The sequence below is a fragment of the Sapajus apella genome, unplaced genomic scaffold, assembly GCF_009761245.1.
Source record: "Sapajus apella isolate SASKATOON/1434 unplaced genomic scaffold, GSC_monkey_1.0 scaffold95, whole genome shotgun sequence".
In the NCBI taxonomy this organism is placed as follows: Eukaryota; Metazoa; Chordata; class Mammalia; order Primates; family Cebidae; genus Sapajus; species Sapajus apella.
Genome location: NW_022437035.1, coordinates 1,272,733 through 1,294,353, shown reverse-complemented (window position 1 = coordinate 1,294,353; position 21,621 = coordinate 1,272,733). Strand labels below are relative to the sequence as shown.

At 48.5% G+C, this 21,621-nt stretch overlaps 1 protein-coding gene and 2 long non-coding RNA genes across 3 annotated transcripts; 2 read left to right on the top strand and 1 right to left on the bottom strand.

Annotated features, from left to right (window-relative positions):
* Positions 1–1,144: 1,144 nt before the first annotated feature.
* On the top strand, positions 1,145–21,375 carry LOC116535544. The gene is made up of 3 exons (XR_004262249.1): positions 1,145–1,270; positions 8,662–8,667; positions 21,362–21,375. It is a non-coding gene; the product is annotated as an uncharacterized LOC116535544 (long non-coding RNA).
* On the bottom strand, positions 11,019–12,587 carry LOC116535543. The gene is made up of 2 exons (XR_004262248.1): positions 12,402–12,587; positions 11,019–11,081 (listed from the first exon to the last, which is right to left on the bottom strand). It is a non-coding gene; the product is annotated as an uncharacterized LOC116535543 (long non-coding RNA).
* On the top strand, positions 15,112–16,547 carry MIF (macrophage migration inhibitory factor). Its single transcript, XM_032256660.1, has 3 exons — positions 15,112–15,892; positions 16,081–16,253; positions 16,355–16,547. Exons 1-3 carry the CDS (start codon positions 15,785–15,787, stop codon positions 16,419–16,421), a joined length of 348 nt encoding a protein of 115 aa, XP_032112551.1. The 5' UTR covers positions 15,112–15,784; the 3' UTR covers positions 16,422–16,547.
* Positions 21,376–21,621: the final 246 nt, after the last annotated feature.

Here is a 21,621-nt window from a genome sequence, read left to right as displayed (position 1 = left end):
GCTGGGATTACAGGCACCTGCCACCATCCCAGCTAATTTTTTGCATTTTAGTAGAGACGGGGTTTCACCATAGCCAGGCTGGTCTCGATATCCTGACCTCGTGATCTGCCCACCTCGGCCTTCCAACGTGCTGGGATTACAGCCACTGTGCCTGGCTGACAATAATATTATGACCAAATTACGTCTACCCCAAGAATTCAAGAATGGTTTACCAGGCCGGGCGCGGTGGCTCAAGCCTGTAATCCCAGCACTTTGGGAGGCCGAGGCGGGTGGATCACGAGGTCAGGAGATCGAGACCATCCTGGTCAACATGGTGAAACCCCGTCTCTACTAAAAATACAAAAAATTAGCTGGGCATGGTGGCGCGTGCCTGTAATCCCAGCTACTCAGGAGGCTGAGGCAGGAGAATTGCCTGAACCCAGGAGGTGGAGGTTGCAGTGAGCCGAGATCGCGCCATTGCACTCCAGCCTGGGTAACATGAGTGAAACTCCGTCTCAAAATCAAAAAAAAAAAAAAAAGAATGGTTTACCAATAGTTTACTGATGTAACTGATCTCATTAACAGATTACAGGAGAATACCCACGTGATCATCTTAATAGGTGCAGGAAAAGCATACAATAATGTTATACTGGGCCGAGCATAGAAAATTAACACCAAGACAAAAGTACGCCAGATTACAGGGTCTTTATTATGCCGGCGACCACAGAGGACTCAGGTCTCTCCAAACTGTGGCGTCGAAAGGAGGGTGCCAAGACTCTTTATACCCGAAAAACCACCTTGGGAGTGGGGGTGAGGAGCGGGGATGGGGATGAAAAGGCTTCAGACATTCCGAGGGCTAGTGGATTCTGTAAATCACCTCCTGGGCGGAGACGAGGGCTCCAGATATTCCAAGGGCCAGGGGACTCTTGTCATTCCGTTTGTGACTTAAGTGTTTTACAGAAGTCAAGATAAACATTTGTTTACACATTATCTGGGTAAGGTGGAAATCACAGACCTTAGTTACTTATTACAAGTCGCAGGGGCCAACATGGCGTGGGTTTGGACTGCTTGCCTGTCACATTAGGGCCACAGAGAGCAGTTACTGATAAGCAAAGTTTAAGCAGCTTTACATAGTAGTTATTTCGCAGCACAAACTAGCAGTTTTATTTACAGAAGCCAAGGCCAGCAGTTATTGTGAGGAGAATGGGGCAGCCATTACAACTTAATTTTGGAAAACAGCTTTGTCTTGTATAAAATGGCATTGCTCAGGTTCTAACTTTAGGCTAGCTATGTTACAATAAAATACCTATTTATAACTGCTACTATGTTGTTTTTCCTTAAAAATGCACAATGTTTTGGGGAATTAAAGTTCAGAGCAGCAAAAGTCAAACAAATATCAAGTCTGAGCAATAGACCTACTACGGTGCCCATCAGAGTCTGCTCAGATGACTTCCTAAGGTCACTTCCAGCTCTGTGTTTCTGTGACCACAAATAGCATCTTTGGCAAGTCTAGTTTCAGTGGGTCTTTGTCCAGCTCCCGGATTCCATGCAGGGCCTGAGAAGCCCTGAGGAATAAAAGATTAATCCAGTCCAGTGGACTCTGGTTCCTCACCTCCAAGAGCCCCCATTACAGGTCGGACCTGCCTCTCACGCAAAGGATCCGCTGGAGGCAACCCGAGACCGGTTCTCCTGCCCTCATTCCGCCAAGTCTCCGGCTCTGCCCAGGGCGTCCAGCTGAGAGCACTCCGGATCGGTGTCTTTCAGTCCTTCCTAATTTTCCCCTCCTCTGGGGAAAGGTCAGATACACCTGAAGCAAAGTGTGTGTGGGGTGGGGGGTGCATCTGTGCACAATCAAGGGCTTGGCCCTTCCGAGAGCGCCCAGGGGCAAGGGCCTCCTCGGTTCTGGCGGCCGACAGGGGCGACGGGCGCAGGGGGTCGCGCATGGCTGCAGCCCTGGTCCGACCAGAGACAGACAGGGACCCGCAGGCATTTAGTCCAGAGACTGCAGCGACGGAGGGGGGCCAGGGCTGGAATTTTGGGGGAGGACTTGGGAGTGCGGCGAGCAGAGTCGCTTGCTGGCACCTAGCGGGGCGGGTGCAGGGGCTAGGCCAACATGACCTTGGACCAGCGCTCCCTTGCGGTCTTCAGAGATGAGGCTGGGGCTTAGCCCAGCAAGGAGTGAGTGGCTTTTCAGACTCAGTGCTGCGGGAGAGGCGAATGGAGAATGAAACTGGAGCCGTCCTTACAGCCTGGAACGCAGGTGACCCTCTCGCAGGGCTACCCCCGGCCCCACCCAGCCCCTCTTAACACGCAGTGGGCCTGCGCATGCGCCTCAGGAGCCCTCCGCGGCAGTCTAGCGGCTCTGCGCTCCACTGCGCCTGCGCTTGAGTCTCAGGCCCCAGGCCTAGCCCCAGTTTTGAGTTGCGGGAACCCTCAGCTTGTGCGGTCACCCTCACGACGGACTGCGCTTGCGCAATCGCTTCTGTCTCGCCAGGCTTGCGCCTCTCAACCGCTCCCTGCGCATGCGCTAGCCTCTCTTTCATCATTCGGTCAGCGCGCTGCCCTTCCTTCCACGTGCATGCGTCCCGCTCAACGCTTGCAAATGGTCGCCAGCGTCTCTCTGGGACAGCAATACCTCTCCCGCCAGGCCTCTCTTCTGAATGCTCCATTCCCTCCCATTATCTGGAAAGGTCTGAATTCTCATACCTGCCCAGGCCAGGCGTTCCAGATGAGGGATTGCGGACCTGAGTGAAATGCATAAGTGCAGCCACCTTAGAGATTTAACTAAGTCGTCAAATGTTCGAAAATATCATGCTTGTATGTGCAGTGGCCTTAGGTGCTAGGCTCAGAGGTGCGTAGGCAGGTGTTTACACCCAGGGTCGGCCTGTGGGCCAGAGCAAGGTTGCTGGACCCTGGTGTTGCAACCGAGCAAGTACAGAATCTCCACTGAGACAAAAGTAAGCCAATTCAGAGGGTCATTTATTGCCGGTGACCATGGAGGGCCAGTGTTTCTCCAACCCGTGGCCTGGAAAGGAGGGTGTCAAGACCTTTTACGCCTGTAAACCACCTCCTGGGAGGGGGTGGGGTCCAGGGGCCTTTGACATTCCGAGGGCCAGGGGACTTTGGGCATTCCGATTGTTACCTAAGTGGTTCACAGAAGTTAAGATAAGCGTTAGTTTACACATTGTCTGGGTAGGGTGGAAATTACAGACCTTAGTTACTTATTACAAGTCGCAGGGGCCAAGATGGTGTGGGTTTGGAGTGCTTGCCTGTCATATCAGGGTTACAGAGACCAGTTCCAACAGAAAGCCGAAGTATGGTGAGGTATGCAGTTTTATGGGGCATTTCCCATGTCACAGTCCCCCCTTGTTTTATTTACGAGAGTTAAATCATTGATTCCTCCAGCGGGTATCATTTGTTTGTTCTAAGGGCCCATATTGAGACCTTAATATCATTAATTTTGCAGAGTTTACCCTAGATTTAATGAAACTTAATATCATTAATTCTACAGAGTTTACCCTAGATTTAATGAGCAGTTGATTTAGGAGGCAGGGGCTGAACATGAGTCCCAGTAGAAGTAGGGCCAGAGGTCCCACCAGGCCCGTAAGGAGGGAAGTGAGTCAAGGGGACCAGGAAAATATTTTTTTCATACCAGCTTTCTGAAGCCTCTGGAAGTTGTTTTCTGGTTTTGAGATTTTGTCTGACCAGATGAGGCCTGACCTGTTAGCATAAAGCAACTTTGTTCATTAAGGGCAGCACATAACCCGCATGGTTTTAAGAATAACAAATTTAGTCCTTACCTGTTTTGGAGGACCATTTTAGCCAAAGACTTACCCTGATCAGCGAGTTGGGAAATGGAGTTTTCCAAGTGGCCTAAATCAGTATGTATGTGCTGAGAGAGAGTTTTAAAATTTTGGTCCCCGGTTAGTTATAAAAGCTGCTTTTCCAACTGCGGTGGAGCCAGCGATACCTAATTCAACCAGTAGAGGGATGGCAACCAGTCAGGCTGCCCCGGCATACCTGACTCCATCGACCATGAAGCTGCTGCCATCCATATACAGTACCTCCTCCAGATTCTGTAGGACATCAGTGAGGTCCGGTCGAGCTGCATGGAGGACGTCCATCATCTGTTGGCAATCATGTAGGGGCTTCTCTGGCTCGCTGTCAGGTAGCAGCATGGCTGGGTTTAAAACTGTAGCCTTTAAAAACTTTATGCCGGGCTGGTCCACAAGTAAGGCCTGATACTGAACTATGGGGGCATTAACATCCATTTTCCCGGAGCTCCTCGGAGTAGTGACTCCACCACGTGGGGTGCCACTAAGTTTAACTCCTGCCCCAATGTTAGTTTGTCCGCCTCCTTGACTAACAGGGCTGTAGCTGCTACTGGCCTCAGACAAGCTGGCCACCCAGAGCCTACGGGGTTAAGTCTTTGTGAAAGGTAAGTGACAGGCCGGGACCATGGCCCTAATGTCTGGGTGAGAACCCCCTTAGCGACTCCCTACTTTTCATTTACAAAAAACCGGAAGGGTTTAGAGATGTCTGGCAAGGCCAAAGCTGGGGCCGTAGTTAGGGCAGTCTTAAGTTTGTCAAAAGCCCGTTGTTCTACTTCTGTCCAAGCCAGAGGCTGATTTCCTCCGGTACAGGCATACGGGGACTTGGCTATCTCGGCAAATCCTAGAATCCACAGCCTGCAATATCCCACTGCCCCAAGGAACTCTCGAACCTGGCGTTTTGTGGTGGGGGTGGGTATTTGCAGCACTGCTTGGACTCGACTGGGCGCCAGTGCCTGGTTGCCCTTCTCTATGATGTAGCCCAGGTAAGTAACTTTCGGTTGGCAGAGTTCGGCCTTTTTAGCTGAGACCCGGGAATCCAAAGTCTGTAGGGTCTTTCATAGGGACTGGGTGGTCTCTTTACAGGCCTCCTAGGTTTTTGTAGCCAAGAGTACGTCATCCACGTATTGGAATAGGGTGCACTCGGGGAGCTCAGCTCGGAAGGTGGCCAGATCTTGGCTAAGTGCCTCATCAGAGTAGGGGAGTTTTTGAACCCCTGAGGCAGTCGTCCAAGTGAGTTGCCCCGAAACCCCAGTATCGGGGTCAGTCCATTCAAAAACAAATATGGGCTGGCTAACAGGGGCCAGTGGGATGCAAAAGAATGCATCCTTGAGATCTACGACAGTGTAATGGTGGTGTTCCGGGCCCAAGAGACTTAGGAGGGTGTACGGATTTGGAACCGTAGATGGACAGTTTCCACTCATTTGTTTGCCTCCCTTAAGTCCTGTATGGGCCGATAGTCCTTTGAGCCTGGTTTTAAGATGGGGAACAAGGGGGTATTCCAGGGGGACTTACAGGTAGTAAGGATCCCTCCTTTTAGGAGTCTTGTTACATGTGTGGCAATTCCCCGTCTGGCTTCCTGGCTCATGGGATATTGTCGTACCTGGACTGGAGTTGCCATTGCCAATAGCTGGACCATGACTGGGGTATGGTGACTTGCCAAGCCTGGGGAATTTGTCTTGGCCCATACTCCCAGTACATTCTCTTGGAACTGGCGGAGGAGGTCTGATGTTGGTGGTTGATCTGCCTTTGAGGATAAAGCTTCCTGCAAAAGATACTCGTCTGACAGAGCACAGGTGATGAGGATTTGCTGAGGTGGCCCTAAAGCCAAGGGAGGAGGAATTGAGAGGCAAGCTTGAAGTTTGTGAAGAAAGTCCCATCCTAGGAGTGGGTATGGACCCTCTGGAATGACTAAGAAGAAGTGGGTGACAGTGCTGTTCCCCAGATCAACGAGTCGGCTGGTGGTCCAAGGGCTTGTTGTGGTTTTTCCTGTGGCCCCCTGGATAATTGTTTTTTTTTTTTAGTGGATAGTGGTCCCAGAGGCTAAGGACCAAGTGGGCCACCGCAGTGTTGACTAAGAAGCCGACAGGTTTGCCCCCAACCCAGTGACCCTCGGCTCCTGGGGGCTTAGTAAATAAGAGCCCCGGCTCCGTCAATCCTGGTTGTGTCTAGCGGGGGCAACCCCCTGCAGGGTTCCCTGTCCATGTGGAATGACTCGGGTTTCTTGGAGGGCTGCTATTACTGCCTTAGAAACCCTTTTATCCTGTGTGGCTTCAGGGGTATCTCTATTATTAAAAACCTTTTGAGCAATTTCTAGCAATTGGGTGAAATTCATTGCTTGGAACCCATCTACCTTTTGTAACTTTTTTCTGATATCTTGGGCTGACTGGGTAACAAAGGCCAAATTTATAGCTCGCTGATTTCCCGGAGCCTCTGGGTCAATAGGAGTTTAAGTGCGATAAGCCTCTTGCAGGCATTTAAGAAAAGCAGCCGGTGACTCCTGGGGACTCGGAGTTACTGTTCCTACTTTGGAGAGGTTAGTGTGCCTTCTGGCTGATCCCTGACTCCCTCTAACAGGTACCAGTGAAAAGTGTTCAGGGCCCGGAGACCCACCGAGGTGTTTGGATCCCACTCAGGACGGGAGGAAGGGAAAATTTCATTAATTTTGTCCCAATTGTCTTCTATTGTGCCCCTCCCCCCGCCCATCCAATGATGGCCTCCTGTTTAATTCTGCTTCTCTCTTCGGTGGTAAAAAGAATGAGAAGTAACTGCTGACGGTCATCCCAAGTCGGGCGGTGAGTCTGCAGAACGGACTCCAGGAGTGCTGTGAGTGCCTGAGGCTTTTCAGAGAATGGAGGGTGCTGAGCCTTCCAACTGGACAAGTCACTTGAGGAAAAGAGATGTGGACAAAGAATGGGTGACCTCGGCTACTGCCTTCCATTGAGGGCACCTCTTGCAGGGGAAGAACTCTGGGTGGGTGTGGGGCCCTGCTGTGGGTATGCAGTGGGGACAAGGGCTGGCCACTGGTGCTGTCCGGAGTGGGGTGTTGAGGTGCTTGTTTAGAAGGCCTAGGGTAAGGTGGGGGCAACTCTTCATCCTCCGCGGGGGCGGGGAGCATGGCTGGTGCTGTAGGAGCCCTCTTTGGTTTTGCTAACATGACCTGTAGCCCAGTCCTTTTTATGCATTTGATTAACCATGGTGGGGGCGTCGAACCAGATCCAGCCACTGATCAATGTATGGGTATTGGTCAGGGTGCCCAGGGGGACTCGTTACATTGTTCCATATTGCTTGGGTGATTTTTGGATCGTAGGTTCCTGTGTTTGGCCACCCCACTCCAAACGACGGCCACTTTAGTTCACACAATGTGCCGAGTTTTCCCGGAGTTAATTTTTCCCCATATTGTCCTGAAAACCCCGCTTTGAAATTGGCCATCATGCACTGAACGGGGGTGCAGGGCCGGGAGCTAGATGACCCCATTTTGTTTTTCTTGGGGGGCCTGGAACTGGTTTTACTATGATTTTTTTTTTTTTTTTGCCAATTCAGATGGAAAAGTTCTGCTGTAGAGAGAGCCAATCCTAAGCAAGACAAATTATACCAAACATAAAAGCTAAGAGATTTTTTCAATTTAAGACTGGCTCCACTGAGGATTTGAACCAGCAACCCTGCAGTTGCAGGCCCTACACCTTCACTACTGTGCTAACAGGCCACTTTCATCAAAGGTAGGCAGAAAGCTTTGTCTTTTTACTTTTATTTTTTTTAGAGTCACCATGTTGGCTGGGCTGGTCTTGAACTTCATAACCTGACACATTCGCCCTACTGCTGTGTCCAGTTTCCATTGGCTGGAACGGGACCTCACATTCTATGCTTGAACCGATTGGCTAAAAACTTGGAAATTTTCTAGAGAATTAAAGGCAGAGGAGAACAAAAGGAAAAGAGAAAGTAACTTGAAGAATGCTTAGAGAAGCGATAATTTCAAATAAGGAAAGGGAATAAGCTTTGACCTAAGACTTTCCTGGGCTTGCCCAGGTGTGTCAGGGCAAATATCTAGGTTAAAGTGTAAGAACTAAGAACACGGGATGCACTTATTTCTTGATTATGACTAACAGCTACTTTAGATTATTAGCAAAAACTTTAAAGTAAATTAACCTTTGAAGAAACTATTATTTATTCATAATGAACTAAGAGGACAGCTTTAAAGAGGAACCTTTTATTTATTCTCATTCCCTATAGCAATAAATAAAATTAGCTACCTCGAGAGGTTAATGGAGAAAAAATGTGATTATTGCAATAGATTCAGGAAATTCATGGATAACATTCACCGTGTATTTACGGGACACCTGTCTTATGAACTTTAAGTGACCTGTGACAACCATTTGAATTAATGCTGCTTTAACAGCCTATCTCTTGGCTTGTTAAAAACCAGACAAGAATCTCCATAACATTTATTTTTAACACCTATATTGAGTGTGAACTTAAAGTTTACCCACTATAAAGGTTTGCAATTTGATGCTTTATTAAATTGATACTATGTACACCCATCACCATGATCTAATTTAAAAATGTTTCCCTCACCCAAGATATATATATATATTTGGACTCTGGCTTCCTTCATGTAGCATACTATGTTTGAAGTTAACTGATGCTTTAGCACATAGTGGTAGTGTGTTTTCCTTCATAGTCTGCTGTGTTTATTCATACAGATAGTGTTTATCCATTTATCAGTTGACGGACATTTTAAATATATATATATATATATTTTTGTGTGTGTGTGATAAGTAATGCAGCTTTGAGCATCATATACAATCATGTAATTCATAATGACATTTTGGTCAATATTTTTTTTGAGACCCAGGCTGGAGTGCAGTGGCACGATCTTGGCTCACTGCAACCTCTGCCTTCTGGGTTTAAGCAATTCTTATGCCTCAGCCTCCTGAGTAGCTGGGACAACAGACACACACCACCAGACCCGAATAATATTTGTATTTTCAGTAGAGACAGGCATTTGCTGTGTTGACCAGGCTAGTCTTGAACTCCTGGTCTCAAGTGATCCACCCATCTCTGTCTCCCAAAGTGCTGGGATTATAGGCATAAGCCACTGCGCCTGGCCTAATTTTTTTTTTAAGAAACAAAAGAACTATTTTTGTAAACCAGCTTTGCCAATTTCTAGTCCTACCATAGTGCATGGCACTAATTTTCACTGTACAATATATGGTATGCCCCAACATGTAAGAAATGATAACAGTAACACATAAAGATTAACATAAAACAAGATTGTCATTGTTGCTATCATCTTTGTCAAATTCTCTAAACAACTGAAGAGTATATTTTTATATAAATGTGCTTGGCAACATAGCTGAAAAAAGCAATATTGATACGATCCAAGATGGCCGTTTAGGAACAGCTCAGGATTGCAGCTCCCAGTGAAAGTGCAGAGGGGACATGGATGAACCTGGAAACCATCATTCTCAGCAAACTGACAGAAGAGCAGAAGATCAAACACCACATGTTCTCACTCATAGGTGGGTGTTGAACAATGAGAACACATGGACACAGGGAGGGGAGCACTACACACTGGGGTCAGTTGGGGGGAAATAGCGGAGGGACGGTGGGGGGTGGGGAGCTGGGGAGAGAGAGCAAGGGGAGAGATGCCAGATGTAGGTGAAGGGGAGGAAGGCAGCAAATCACACTGCGACGTGTGTACCTATGCAACAATCTTGCATGTTCTTCACATGTACCCCAAAACCTAAAATGCAATAAAATAAATAAATGGGAAAAAAAAAAAGAAAAAAGCATTATTAGTTACAAACTTTTATAAGTAACAGAAACATAAATTTTAAGGGGGAAAAATACTTGTTCTAACAACACAACGTCAGAATTAACATAGAAATTCTGCTGGTCACTTTTGAATATTTAATTGCCTGGGGCAGTGTTTTGTAGACAAATGAGCATCTATGGAGCACCTGAAGTCGGGAGGAATCAATGAAACTTGAGTTTCACAAGTTGTCTGGGTTTAGAGCGTGAAACTTTGTTGGAGGACACACACCTTGTGTGAGCGAGATGCCTCCGTGTGTGTGGTTGTGTTGGAGGTACAGCATAATGGTGGCTTCCTCCAGAAAGAGACATTTGGAGTGGCTTCATTCCATCTAGACAACACAGCCTGAGGTGGCATGGCCATGAATGGAGGTGAAATGGACAGTAGCTCAGAGGATCAGTCCTGACAAGGGCCAAGGTGAAAAACCTGGGAGCCCCTTCAGGTGCAAAGTCTTCAGGTGAAAATGGAGGTGGTCGCAGGAAATATTGGGATAGATCAGCAATGCACGGGGCAGAGAGTTCTTGGCCCTGCGGAGCGAGTAGTTTGGATTCTCAAGTTTTCTCCTGTCTCCATTAATTTCTCTTCCAACGCAGAGTTCTTCAATAACAGAATTCCCAACCTCCCTGAGAGACTAGAGGAGCTTCGGCCCACTCTTGAAGGTAAAGGAAGGCAGCCAGCAAGTCTGGCAGCTGGGCTTGGCTGTGTGTGTTTTCTGTTGTGGGAAAATATACATAACTCAATATTTATCATTGTAACCTTTTAACCAAAGTGTGCACTAGTGGCATTCAATATATTCACAGTGTTGCATAACCAACACCACTGTCTACACCCCAAATTTTGATTCTTACAAAACCTTGCATGCAATATATAGCACCTTCTCTTATTTCCAGCCCATGGTAATTCCTATCCCAGTTTCTCTTGTATGAATCTGATTATTCTAGGCACTTCATGTAAGTACAATTATACAAGATATTCCTTTTGTGCCTGGCTTATTTCACTAAGCGTAATGTTTTCAGTGTCCACCTATGTTGTGTCATCTATCAAAACTGTGTTCCTTTTTTACAGGTGGATGATGCACCATTGCCTGCAGACCACCTTGTTTTAGTTACGTTCATTTGTTCACTGAAAGTTGGGTTATTTCCATCTTTTGGTGCCTGTGAAAAGTGATGCTATAAACATTAGTATAGAAATACCTGTTTGATTTCTGTTTTCTATTATTTGGGGTATATACCTAAGACTAGAATTCCTGGGTCCACTGGGAGTTCCATATTTATCCTTCCAAGCCACTGCAAACTGTTTTTCACAGTGGCTGCAACTTTATCCCTTTCTGCCAGCAATGTATCAGGGTTACAATTTCTTTACATCCTTATCCACACTCATTTTCTATTTTTTTTTTCCTGTGGAGTATACAAACTTTATTCTACAAGCAACAAGGGCTTAATACATGTTTTTAAAATAACCTTCTCTTCCTCTTTCTTCCTCTCCTTCATTCATTTTTTTAAAAAATAATTATGTATCAAAACACATCATATATTTATATTATGATGGACTATAAATGAAAAGATTATAATGAAAACTCACTAGAAAAGGCATGTTTTAACACATATGGTACAAACAAAAAATTTAAACATCATATACATTCTTGCTGCAGATCTGAAGTGTTAGTGAGTTCTGGGCACCAACATCAGTGTGAGAGCAAGTGACTTAGGGTCCAGCTGCCCTGGAGGTCCTCGAGAGCTGTCTCTTCTTTCTCATCGCTTTCACAGTGATTTCTTGCCCTTCCCTCTATCTCTGACGCCTTCTTTCTCCCAGGAGCAACAGATCATAGCTTATGGTCTTGATGTTTAATATCCAAGCAGAGATAAGGAAACCTCTGAGTCTCAAAGTACTGAGAGCACTTTAAAAGTGCTATTAAAGGAAAGTCAAAACTGGTTTAATAGTCAACAAAGTTTAAATAACTGTTATCAATCCTGTGTTTTATCTCAGGGCAATGACTTTGTATATTTCTAGTTGTTTTTTTTTTTTCTAGTAATTGTTCTTGAATGGAGGAAATAGAAACTAACTACAATATTATTTCAAAAGACACAGGACCACCACTCCTCTCCCAGCCCTGGCCAATACCAGCATGGTCATAACTCCCCCTCCATTTATCCTTGAATTGAAATAAGTTTAAGTCATATCAGACTGCATTTTTCAGTATTGAGAAAAAGATGACAAAGGTGAAAATATAGATTCTTTTTTGAATGTTTGCTAATTAATACATAAAACATGATGGTTGTATTTAAATTTGAAAGAAAAAAAAAAGATTTTTTACCCTTTGCTTTCCAAAGCAATGTGATTTTTAAATGATTGTTTTATAGATCTCCAAAATATTTTCCCCATCATGTGTGGCTTGTCAGGGATGTGTTATACACAGAATTAGAGAGGGGGGAACGCAAGGTGTCCGGGGCATGGAGAAGCCACCAGCACGGACGGGGTCCTGTGAAAGCCACTACCCTGCCTAGACCCTGGCTTGGGTTTGGAATGTTGGGGAAATTCTGGCAAACAAATCCACATGTTTAAAATGAAAACTTTCACTCCAAGGACAGTGTGTGAGTGTCCTGCGGCTGACATAATTAAGTACCACGAGCCTCCCTTCGGCTTCACGGGCTGCAGGCGACCCTGGCATTCCTGGTAGCTGCATCAGCCCCATCTCTGCCTCCGTCTTCACACTGTTGCCCCTCTGTAGCTGTGTCCTCCCCTCTTCTCAAATAATAATAATAATAATAATTTAAAATAACCTTTACTTTTAAAAAGTTAAGTACATTAGAGGAAACTGAAAAACACAGGAAGCAAAGAACAAAGTCACAAACACAAGCAGTTTATAGTTTGACACGTTCTTCTAGGTCCTGTGTGTCGGTAGGCACAACATCCACTTTTATGGGACTGAGATTGTATAGTATGTATCATGATTTTTCACACATCATGAATATTTACCAATTCAAAATCCCAAAGCCATATGAGCATTTTGATAACCAAAAATACGCTACACCAACTCAGTCTGTTAAAAAAAAAAATGTAGTCCTGTCTTTCTTGGGATAAAAATTTGATAGAAGACAAAAATGGCAACACACCTCTAGATAAAAGCATTGGCAGAGTTCTGATGTAAATACTGCCTTCCCTTAATGCTCAATTTAAAATGAAGCATACAGCAACAGAATACACTAAGTATAATGCTTCTAAGAGAGCTCATTAGGAGATCTACACCATTAAAATATTAGCAAGGTATATTTCCATTGATTTAATATATTCCTATAGTACAGCCACAAGAGATTCATATGTTAATGGCCATCATCAAAACGTAAACATGGACACATCTGCATACATGTCTCCCTTTATAGTTCCTTATTCTTCTGTCAACTATACAGACAATAGTGAGGAATAAAATGCACACAGAACAATGGCTAGAATATGAAAATGTCTTCTAAATATGATCAGTCTAGTATATTCTCAGGTCTTTCAGCTCCATATCATCTGATCCACTCAACAAACGTAGACATATTACTTCTAGAGGCCATCTAACAACTCTGAATTTCCAAAAGTCATCTCCAGAAGACATGTATTTTCTATGATTTCTTTTAAACAAATGAGAATTTACAAGATGTGTGGTTTCCTAACTCTACTTTATCACACGTTGGCAACCTCTTTACATCTAGAAGAGCTAGAGGTGACAAATGTTTTCTATTAAAAGGTTGGGGTGTAGTTGAGAGCAGCTTTTTCATATTATATACACAGGCCTTCCATAAACAACCAGTAAATCTTCCCAGTGAGTGGTGGGCATTTCCAACCGGCCAAAAGTGGCCTGTCATTCTTCTGTTTCTGGCTTCGGAGAGCAAGGTCTGGTAGAATGAAGACTAACCGCCTGATGGCCGCTAACCGTTCCACCCATCGTGGTTCGGAACTTCACTCAACTCCCAGGCCTGTTAAGGCCTTTGTTCGTTGTCGTCAGGACTAGGTAGGTCTCGCCCAATGGGGACAGAGTGGTCACTGGGGACCCGGATCTGCACGGCTCTGTGGCCTAAAGAGGCGGCCGAGCCTGCCTGCGTCCTTAGACCACCCTCCCAGGCCCTCTGTGACCTAACGGCCTCCGCTGCGCAGCATTGGAGCGGCCGCCGTGTTTCCTGGCCCGCCACTCCTGCCGCCACCCAAAGGCGTTGCCTCCCGGAGCGGCTTTTCCTGTGTGTGTATCTTCCTTGGGGAAATACATGTTCAAGTCTTTTGCCCATTTTTAAGGAGTTGTCTGATTTTTATTTAGTTTGTTGTAGATTTTGGGAGTTTTAAAATATATTCTAAATTTTAGTCTCGTACAAGATAAATGATTTGTAAATATTTCCCCCATCTGAAATTGAGATGGGCCTTTAGTCCCATAAAAGTCGTAAAAAGGTGGGAGTAGGGGTGATCTGGAAATCCCTGCTATAATTTTTTTAAGGGAATCTACTGGAAACTATTAGTTTATGTTTTAATTATTTTCTTTATTTATTTAGCACTAGAGTATCAAGCCTTCAGAGCCTTGCTCTGTCACCCGGGCTGGAGTGCAGTGGTGCGATCTCGGCTCACTGCAAGCTCTGCCTCCCAGGTTCAAGTGATTCTCCTGCCTCAGCCTCCTGAGTAGCTGGGATTACAGGCACGCACCACCACGCCTGGCTAATTTTGTATTTTTAGTAGAGACGGGGTTTTTCCATATTGGTCTCAAATTCCTGACTTTGTGATCCACCTGCCTTGACCTCCCAAAGTGCTGGGATTACAGGTGTGAGCCACCGCGCCCGCCGCCATTCATTGTTTAACAGAACTTTGAGATATAATTCAAATATCATAAATGTCACCCACATCCAGTGTACAATTCAGTGGTTTCTAATATATTCACAGAGGTCTGCAAAAGTTACAATTTTAGACATTAATATTTATTGACATTCTTATATGCATGTAGATGTAGATATGATTTTAATATCGTCTTGAATATTATAGTATTTAATATTGTACTTTAGTATCTATGTCTTTATATTGCTGCTCTATTTTGTTATTCTGAATGATGATGATCTTCATGTACCTTTACATAGGTTTAAAATAAACCTTTTTATAACTCAAGAAATTTATTTCTAGTAAATCACATAACAAACACATATGCTATTGTTATAAAAATTCAAATACTGCTTAGGTCTGTAGAATAAAATGTATCGCCATCAGCTCCCAGCCCACTCATCCACATCCACTTACACACAGACAGACATGCCCATATTTTTACATAATGTAATTCTGCTTTGTGTGTTGTTCCCTCACTGGCTTTCCCATATAAAATATAATTTGGTGATCATTGCTTATCAGTACATACAGGTCTCTTTCTGATTCATAGCTGCATCATTATTCAACAGGGTATTTTACCAAAATTTGGTGACTTTTTCACTGTGGAATTTTTATGTTAGATTCAGTTATTTGTTATCGTTCCCTACATTGAACCTGGTCTGGATCTCACTTCCCTCCCTTTGGTACCTCGCAGCATCCTCATCCTCTGAAGAGCAAGGGTTCAGGTAAGTTCCCTGGATGGTGACTGGCAGGGGCAGCTGTCCTCTCACCTGCAGCAATGACTGCCCCTCCCCATCTCAAACACACAAGCTCAGGCGTGCAGGACTGGAGCCCTTGGGGACGTGTGGCCCGAAGATTCAGGACGTACAGGGCTCAGGGCGTGCAGTGGAATGAACTGGGCTTCATCTCTGGAAGGGGAAGGGGCCATCTTCTGGGTTCACCGCCGCATCCCCACCTCTGGCACAGCGCCTCCTGGCGACTAACATCGGTGACTTATTGAAAGTGCTAAGAACGACCCGAGGCCGGGAGAGGCCGATTTCGAGCCGCCACGTGGAGAACCGCTAGGGACGGTGAGCCGGGCCTAGCGGTGGTCGCTGGAAGAGCCGTTAGAGTCGCCCAACGGTTCGGTCCCGCAGGGCGGAGCCGAGCCAGGCGGTGACGTCTCCACTCAGGGCGGAGCCGCAGCTTCGTGGGGACGAGGCCTGGCGCCGGCGGTGACGTCACAAAAGGCGGGACAGTGTCCGAGAATTCAGGCACGTAGCTCAGCGCGGCAGCGGCGCGTGCGTCTGTGTCTCTGCGTGGATCTCCTGGTCCCTCTGCCATCATGCCGATGTTCATCGTAAACACCAACGTGCCCCGGGCTTCTGTGCCGGACGGGTTCCTCTCCGAGCTCACCCAACAGCTGGCGCAGGCCACCGGCAAGCCGCCCCAGGTTAGTTGGGAGGGGACGGGAAGAGGGGGTGCCCACTGGACGAGGGGGCCCTGCGCTGGAGGCTGGGGAGGCGACTCCCGAAGGGGGCGGGAGGACAGGGCGGGAGGAGGTGGCGGCTAGGGCCCGAAGTGGACGCCCGAGGCCCAGCGAGGTGGCTGAGGCTCGCTGACCGCGCCCCTCCCCCGCAGTACATCGCGGTGCACGTGGTCCCGGACCAGCTCATGGCCTTCGGCGGCTCCAGCGAGCCGTGCGCGCTGTGCAGCCTGCACAGCATCGGCAAGATAGGCGGCGCGCAGAACCGCTCCTACAGCAAGTTGCTGTGCGGCCTGCTGGCCGAGCGTCTGCGCATCAGCCCGGACAGGTACGCTGGGGCGCGGAGGGGCGGCGGCGCGGGGGACCAGTAGGTGGCGGGGCCGGGGACTGACTGAGCCCCCCGCTGAGTCTGGCTTTCTCCCTCCGCAGGGTCTACATCAACTATTACGACATGAACGCGGCAAACGTGGGCTGGAACAACTCCACCTTCGCCTAAGAGCCGTGCCCAGCCTCTCCCTGCACTGTCTGCACTGGCCCGACCCGGGAACCCGCCTCGCCCTGTATTCTAGGCTCGCCCGTCTCCACCTTCTGGTGGGGAGAAATAAATGGTTTAGAGAAAGTTTCTGCTGTCACAATGGCTACATATTCACTCATCATGGAGGCATGACAGGGACATCTCACATCCTCAGAGGCATGATTAATCCAAGGAACGCCGTGGGAGGGGAGGAGAGAGCAGGTGGCCTGTGCCTCTGCTCAGGTCTTTAGAGAAGCAGAGGAGTCACACTCCACTCACCTCGGCCTCCCAAAGTGCCGGGATTCCAGGCGTGTGCAGCCGCGCCCAAACGTAACAGAAGGCTTTACAGAAGGCCAGGCTTGGGTGGCTGAGGGGAGCGGAACCTAGGCTCAGGGTTCCAGGGTGGACAGAGCCTTGTAACCAATAACTCTGCACCTCCCCCATCCACCTGCCTGTAAACGCTCCTTACGTTCCCTAACACAGCTGTTTGCAGTGAGTGGCTCTGGGTGGGAGAATCTGTCCTCTGGCTACCCTTTGCCCATCAAGAAGGCTGAGGAAGGTGGGGCTGAAAGGTCTAAGCCTAGAAGATCTCAGACTCCTTCCCAACTCCTCCTCTCCCTTTTCCAGCCTCACCTCTGGGCTCCTCACGTGCTGACCTCTAGGTAGAAGGGATTCAGCTATGGGTTCCTGCCCAGAGTCGTGAATCTGCCTCAAGCGGGCAAAGCGCCTTAGATACCGAGTCTGCAGCCCAGGGCAGGGTGCCAATTTCTCCTCATCTCTTCATACCCCAGAATATGGAAACACACTGGGGCTTCCCTGTTGGGAGGTAGGAGGGAAAGGCTGGACAAAAGGGCTACCAACCCAGCCCTGACTCCCACCCCCAACACCATTCCAGCCTGGCTCCCGGGTGTCCCGGCTCTGTACCAATTCCTCCAGAAAACCAAGGAACCCTAAGGCACTCCTGAAACCTACGAAATGAGGTTAAAGGCCTGCTAGGCTGTGCGTCTGTTGCAAACAGTGGCCCTGAGGGCAGTGAGGGTCACCCTGTAGGCCAGGAGTCTTTATCAGCAGGTGACAGGGTGCCACCAGAGCGATGGAGAGCAAGGCTGCATTATAGGCCCCACACCTGTCTGTCCCACATCTCAGGGTTTTAAGTGTTACTTAGAAACACGTTTCCAAGGCCCACCCTGCAGGTCCCTGTAAGGCTGGTTGCCTCGCGGGGCGTTTGGACACGCCCATCTCCCTCCCCGCTTGAAAATTATATTAGAATATGCCCATCATCTAGCTCCACCTTGGAAATCCCCTCTCACTCCGCACCTAGCCCCACCCTTGGAAATCCCCTCTGCACTCCGCACCTAACCCCACCCTTGGAAATCCCCTCTGCACTCGGCACCTAACCCCACCCTTGGAAATCCCCTCTGCACTCGGCACCTAACCCCACCCTTGGAAATCCCCTCTGCACTCCGCACCTAACCCCACCCTTGGAAATCCCCTCTGCACTGGCACCTAACCCCACCCTTGGAAATCCCCTCTCACTCCGCACCTAACCCCACCCTTGGAAATCCCCTCTGCACTGGCACCTAACCTCACCCTTGGAAATCCCCTCTGCACTGGCACCTAACCCCACCCTTGGAAATCCCCTCTCACTCCGCACCTAGCCCGCCTTGGAAATCCCACCTACCTACCAATAGCAGCTCACCCCGTCCACATCCTGTTTCTCCAAATCCAATCAAACGCCTTCACTCCCTATAAAATCCCACTCCTGCGAGGAGTCCAGCGTTACTTCCCTGGCTCCTCTACCTGGGACCACGGACTTCCCCTGGGAACCTCGCCTGGGAGCTGAATAAATTGGCATGTAATTTTCCTGTGCTGGCCTCAGTTTCCTCGTTTTTAACTCGGCAATAAACCTACAGAGAATAAACTTTACAAGTGGTGCCGAAACCTGGGAGGAAGTTGTACGACCCCTCCTGGGGGAAACTGACTCCAGGGAACTGCTCCATCGCAAGGTAAGACTTCTGTTACCCACAGCCTCTCCCGCTGCCTGCCTCGTGGACTCCCTGCTCGCGATCGCGGCTGCGTCAGGGACTCCTTCTCGTTTCTCGCCATGGGTCCGGGGCCCCAGCCTCCTCTCGAGGACCTGAGCGTAGCGGAGACGTCCCTACTCTCTTGTCTTCTCCCCGTGAGGGGATTCCGGGGGTCAGGAATTTGAGGGAGACGTCCCCATCTTCCTGAACCCTCTCCAGTGTTCGGCAGGGCAGTCCGGGCCGCCTTCCGAACATCTCCGCAGCAGCGGCCGAGGTTTAGGTATTCAGAAGCCCCGTTTGTAAACCTTGCCTAACAGCAGGACCAAATCTCTGGCTTACGGTACTAAAACATGTATCTCAAATTCTCAGATCAGCCCTTTTGCCATATAAGCTCTCCTTAATTAAGTAACTCTTTTCTTTCTTCCTCCTCTCCTACGAAGGCCTCACCCTCTCTTTTTCTTTCTTGTCACATTGTCACATTGTTACAGCCTGTAAGCTCTCTTAGCCACCCCACCCCCACCCCCGGGGGCAGGAGTACTTCTGCCTGTGTTGGGTATAAGACCTTCCCATATTCGTTTCTAACCCCTAACTACCCCACAGGCTCATCATCTGCCCACCTCCTACTGCTACTCCTAACCGGTAGCTCGCCTGCCTTAACCCCTTGCCTCAACCCCCATCCCTCCTAATGAAGTTAATCCCGAGTATGGGATACCTCCAAGCCTGTGGTGGCCAGACATCACACACCAGTTAAAATACTCCTGAAGGACTCTACCCATTTTCCCTCACGTCCTCAGTTTCCCATCTCAAAAACCCACCGCCAGGGCCTAAAGCCTATCATCACCCGACTTCTGGCCCAGGGACTCCATATCCCCACCAGTTCCCCTTGTAATACTCCTATCTTACCCGTCCGAAAGCCGACCGGCGACTACCGCCTAGTTCAGGACCTGCACCTCATCAACGAGGCGGTGGTCCCCATCCACCCAGTGGTCCCCAGCGCATACACTACTATCCAACATTCCCTCCACTACCTCTCATTTTACGGTTCTTGACCTTAAGGCCGCCTTCTTTACTATTCCCCTTCACCCAGAGTCTTACTTCCTTTTTGCCTTCACCTGGACCGATCCTGACACCAACCTGTCACAGCAGCTCACCTGGACAGTCCTGCCCCAGGGATTTAGGGACAGCCCCCACATTTTCGGACAAGGCTTAGCAGCTGACCGTAACTCCTGCTCCCTCCAACCCAGTCTCCTTCTCCAGTATGTGGATGATCTGTTACTTTGTAGCCCCTCCCTCTCTCTGTCTCAACAACATACTGCCACTCTCCTTAACTTTCTTGGATCCAAGGGGTACCGGATATCTCCCCCTAAAGCACAGTTATCAGTCACCTCAGTAGTCTACTTAGGCATTCGCCTCACCCCCAAAACTAAAAGTCTAACAACCTACCGCCGGCAGGCACTTCTTTCACTGCAGACTCTGGAGACTGCGGACCAGATACTCTCCTTCTTAGGATTTGTAGGATACTTCCATCACTGGGTACCTAACTTTGCCACTCTAGCTAAACCTCTATATGTGGCAGCTAAGGACACACCCACGGGACCCCTCTTTCATCCTGGAGTTGTAAAACAAGCTTTCAGAACCCTACACGCTGCTCTGCCCACGGCACCTCCACTTCAACTGCCTGACCTTAACCATCCCTTCCACTTGTTTACTGACGGGAAACAAGGGATTGCAGCTGGAGTCCTAACCCAACCCCCAGGTCGCGTGTATCATCCTGTAGCATACTCATCAAAACAACTTGATGCCACAGTCAGGGGATGGCAGCCTTGCCTGCGGGCCCTGGGGGCGGCAACAGAACTTACCAAGGAATCCCTCAAACTTACCTTAGGCCAGCCTATCTCGGTGTTTTCTCCTCATCGACTGACCTTCTCTCTCACAAATCTCTCGCTCACCTAGGACCCTCTCGCCTACAGGAGTGTCATCTACTCTTTATTGAAAATCCGTCAGTGAGCCTTCATTCCACTTCTCCACTCAACCCAGCTACTTTGTTTCCCCTTCCATCCCATTCCTCCTCCCCAGCCCATTCCTGCCCTGAAGTAATGGATACATTTGCTAAGCCTCGGCAGGGCGCGTCTGACCTTCCCTTATCTAACCCAGACCTTACTTTTTATGTAGATGGGAGTTCAATGGTGACAGCCGAGGGGCGGCGAAAAGCCACCTATGCGGTAGTCACAGACTCAGCCACCCTCGAGGCACACCGCCTCCCTGATGGAACCACATCACAAAAGACAAAGCTCATTGCCTTAACCCGAGCTCTCACGCTAGCACAGGGAAAGCGAGCAAATATCTATACTGATTCAAAGTATGCTTTTCTTATTACCCATGCCACACTGCCCTCTGGAGAGAGCGGGGATTCCTTACTACGAAAGGATCCCCCATAATTAATGCTACCCAAATCTCTAATCTCCTGCAGGCCCTATCACTGCCCAAAGACGTCACTGCCGTCCACTGCCGAGGCATCAGGCCCAGCAGGATGCTGTTTCCCGGGGCAATGCAAGGGCAGATGCGGCAGCAAAATCCTTAACCAGTACCAGGCCAGCCCCCACTCCAGTCCTGTTTCTCTCCACGGCCACGCCATCAATTTACTCGCCATCAGAGAAACAGGCCCTCATATTAAAAGGGGGAACCGAGTCTAATCAGGGTTGGGTCTTTCTGAACAACAAAATCGCCCTACCCCAGGAACAGGCCCAAAAAAATCACTGCTGAAATACACAATCCTTACATATAGGGCCTAAAGTGTTGCACCGTTTCGTGCAGCCCCTCTATTTCTTGCCAGGTCTGCAACAGACAATTAAGCAAGTACACAAGGCATGCGTTACCTGCTCTGAGGTCTCGCCTCAGGGAAGCTTAAGGCCACAGTTTCCTACCCACCAAATGCGTGGCCATCTGCCAGCCCAAGACTGGCAAATTGATTTTACCCATATGCCCACGCACAAAAAACTCCACTACCTCTTAATCTTTGTAGATACCTTTTCTGGATGAATTGAAGCCTTTCCCACCTCCAGGGAAACCACAGCCGCAGTTCCCCTCCAGACTGGGCTCAACCTGTTACAATCTCCCATGGGGCCTGACACCACCTTGATGGGTATCCCCTTGTTCAA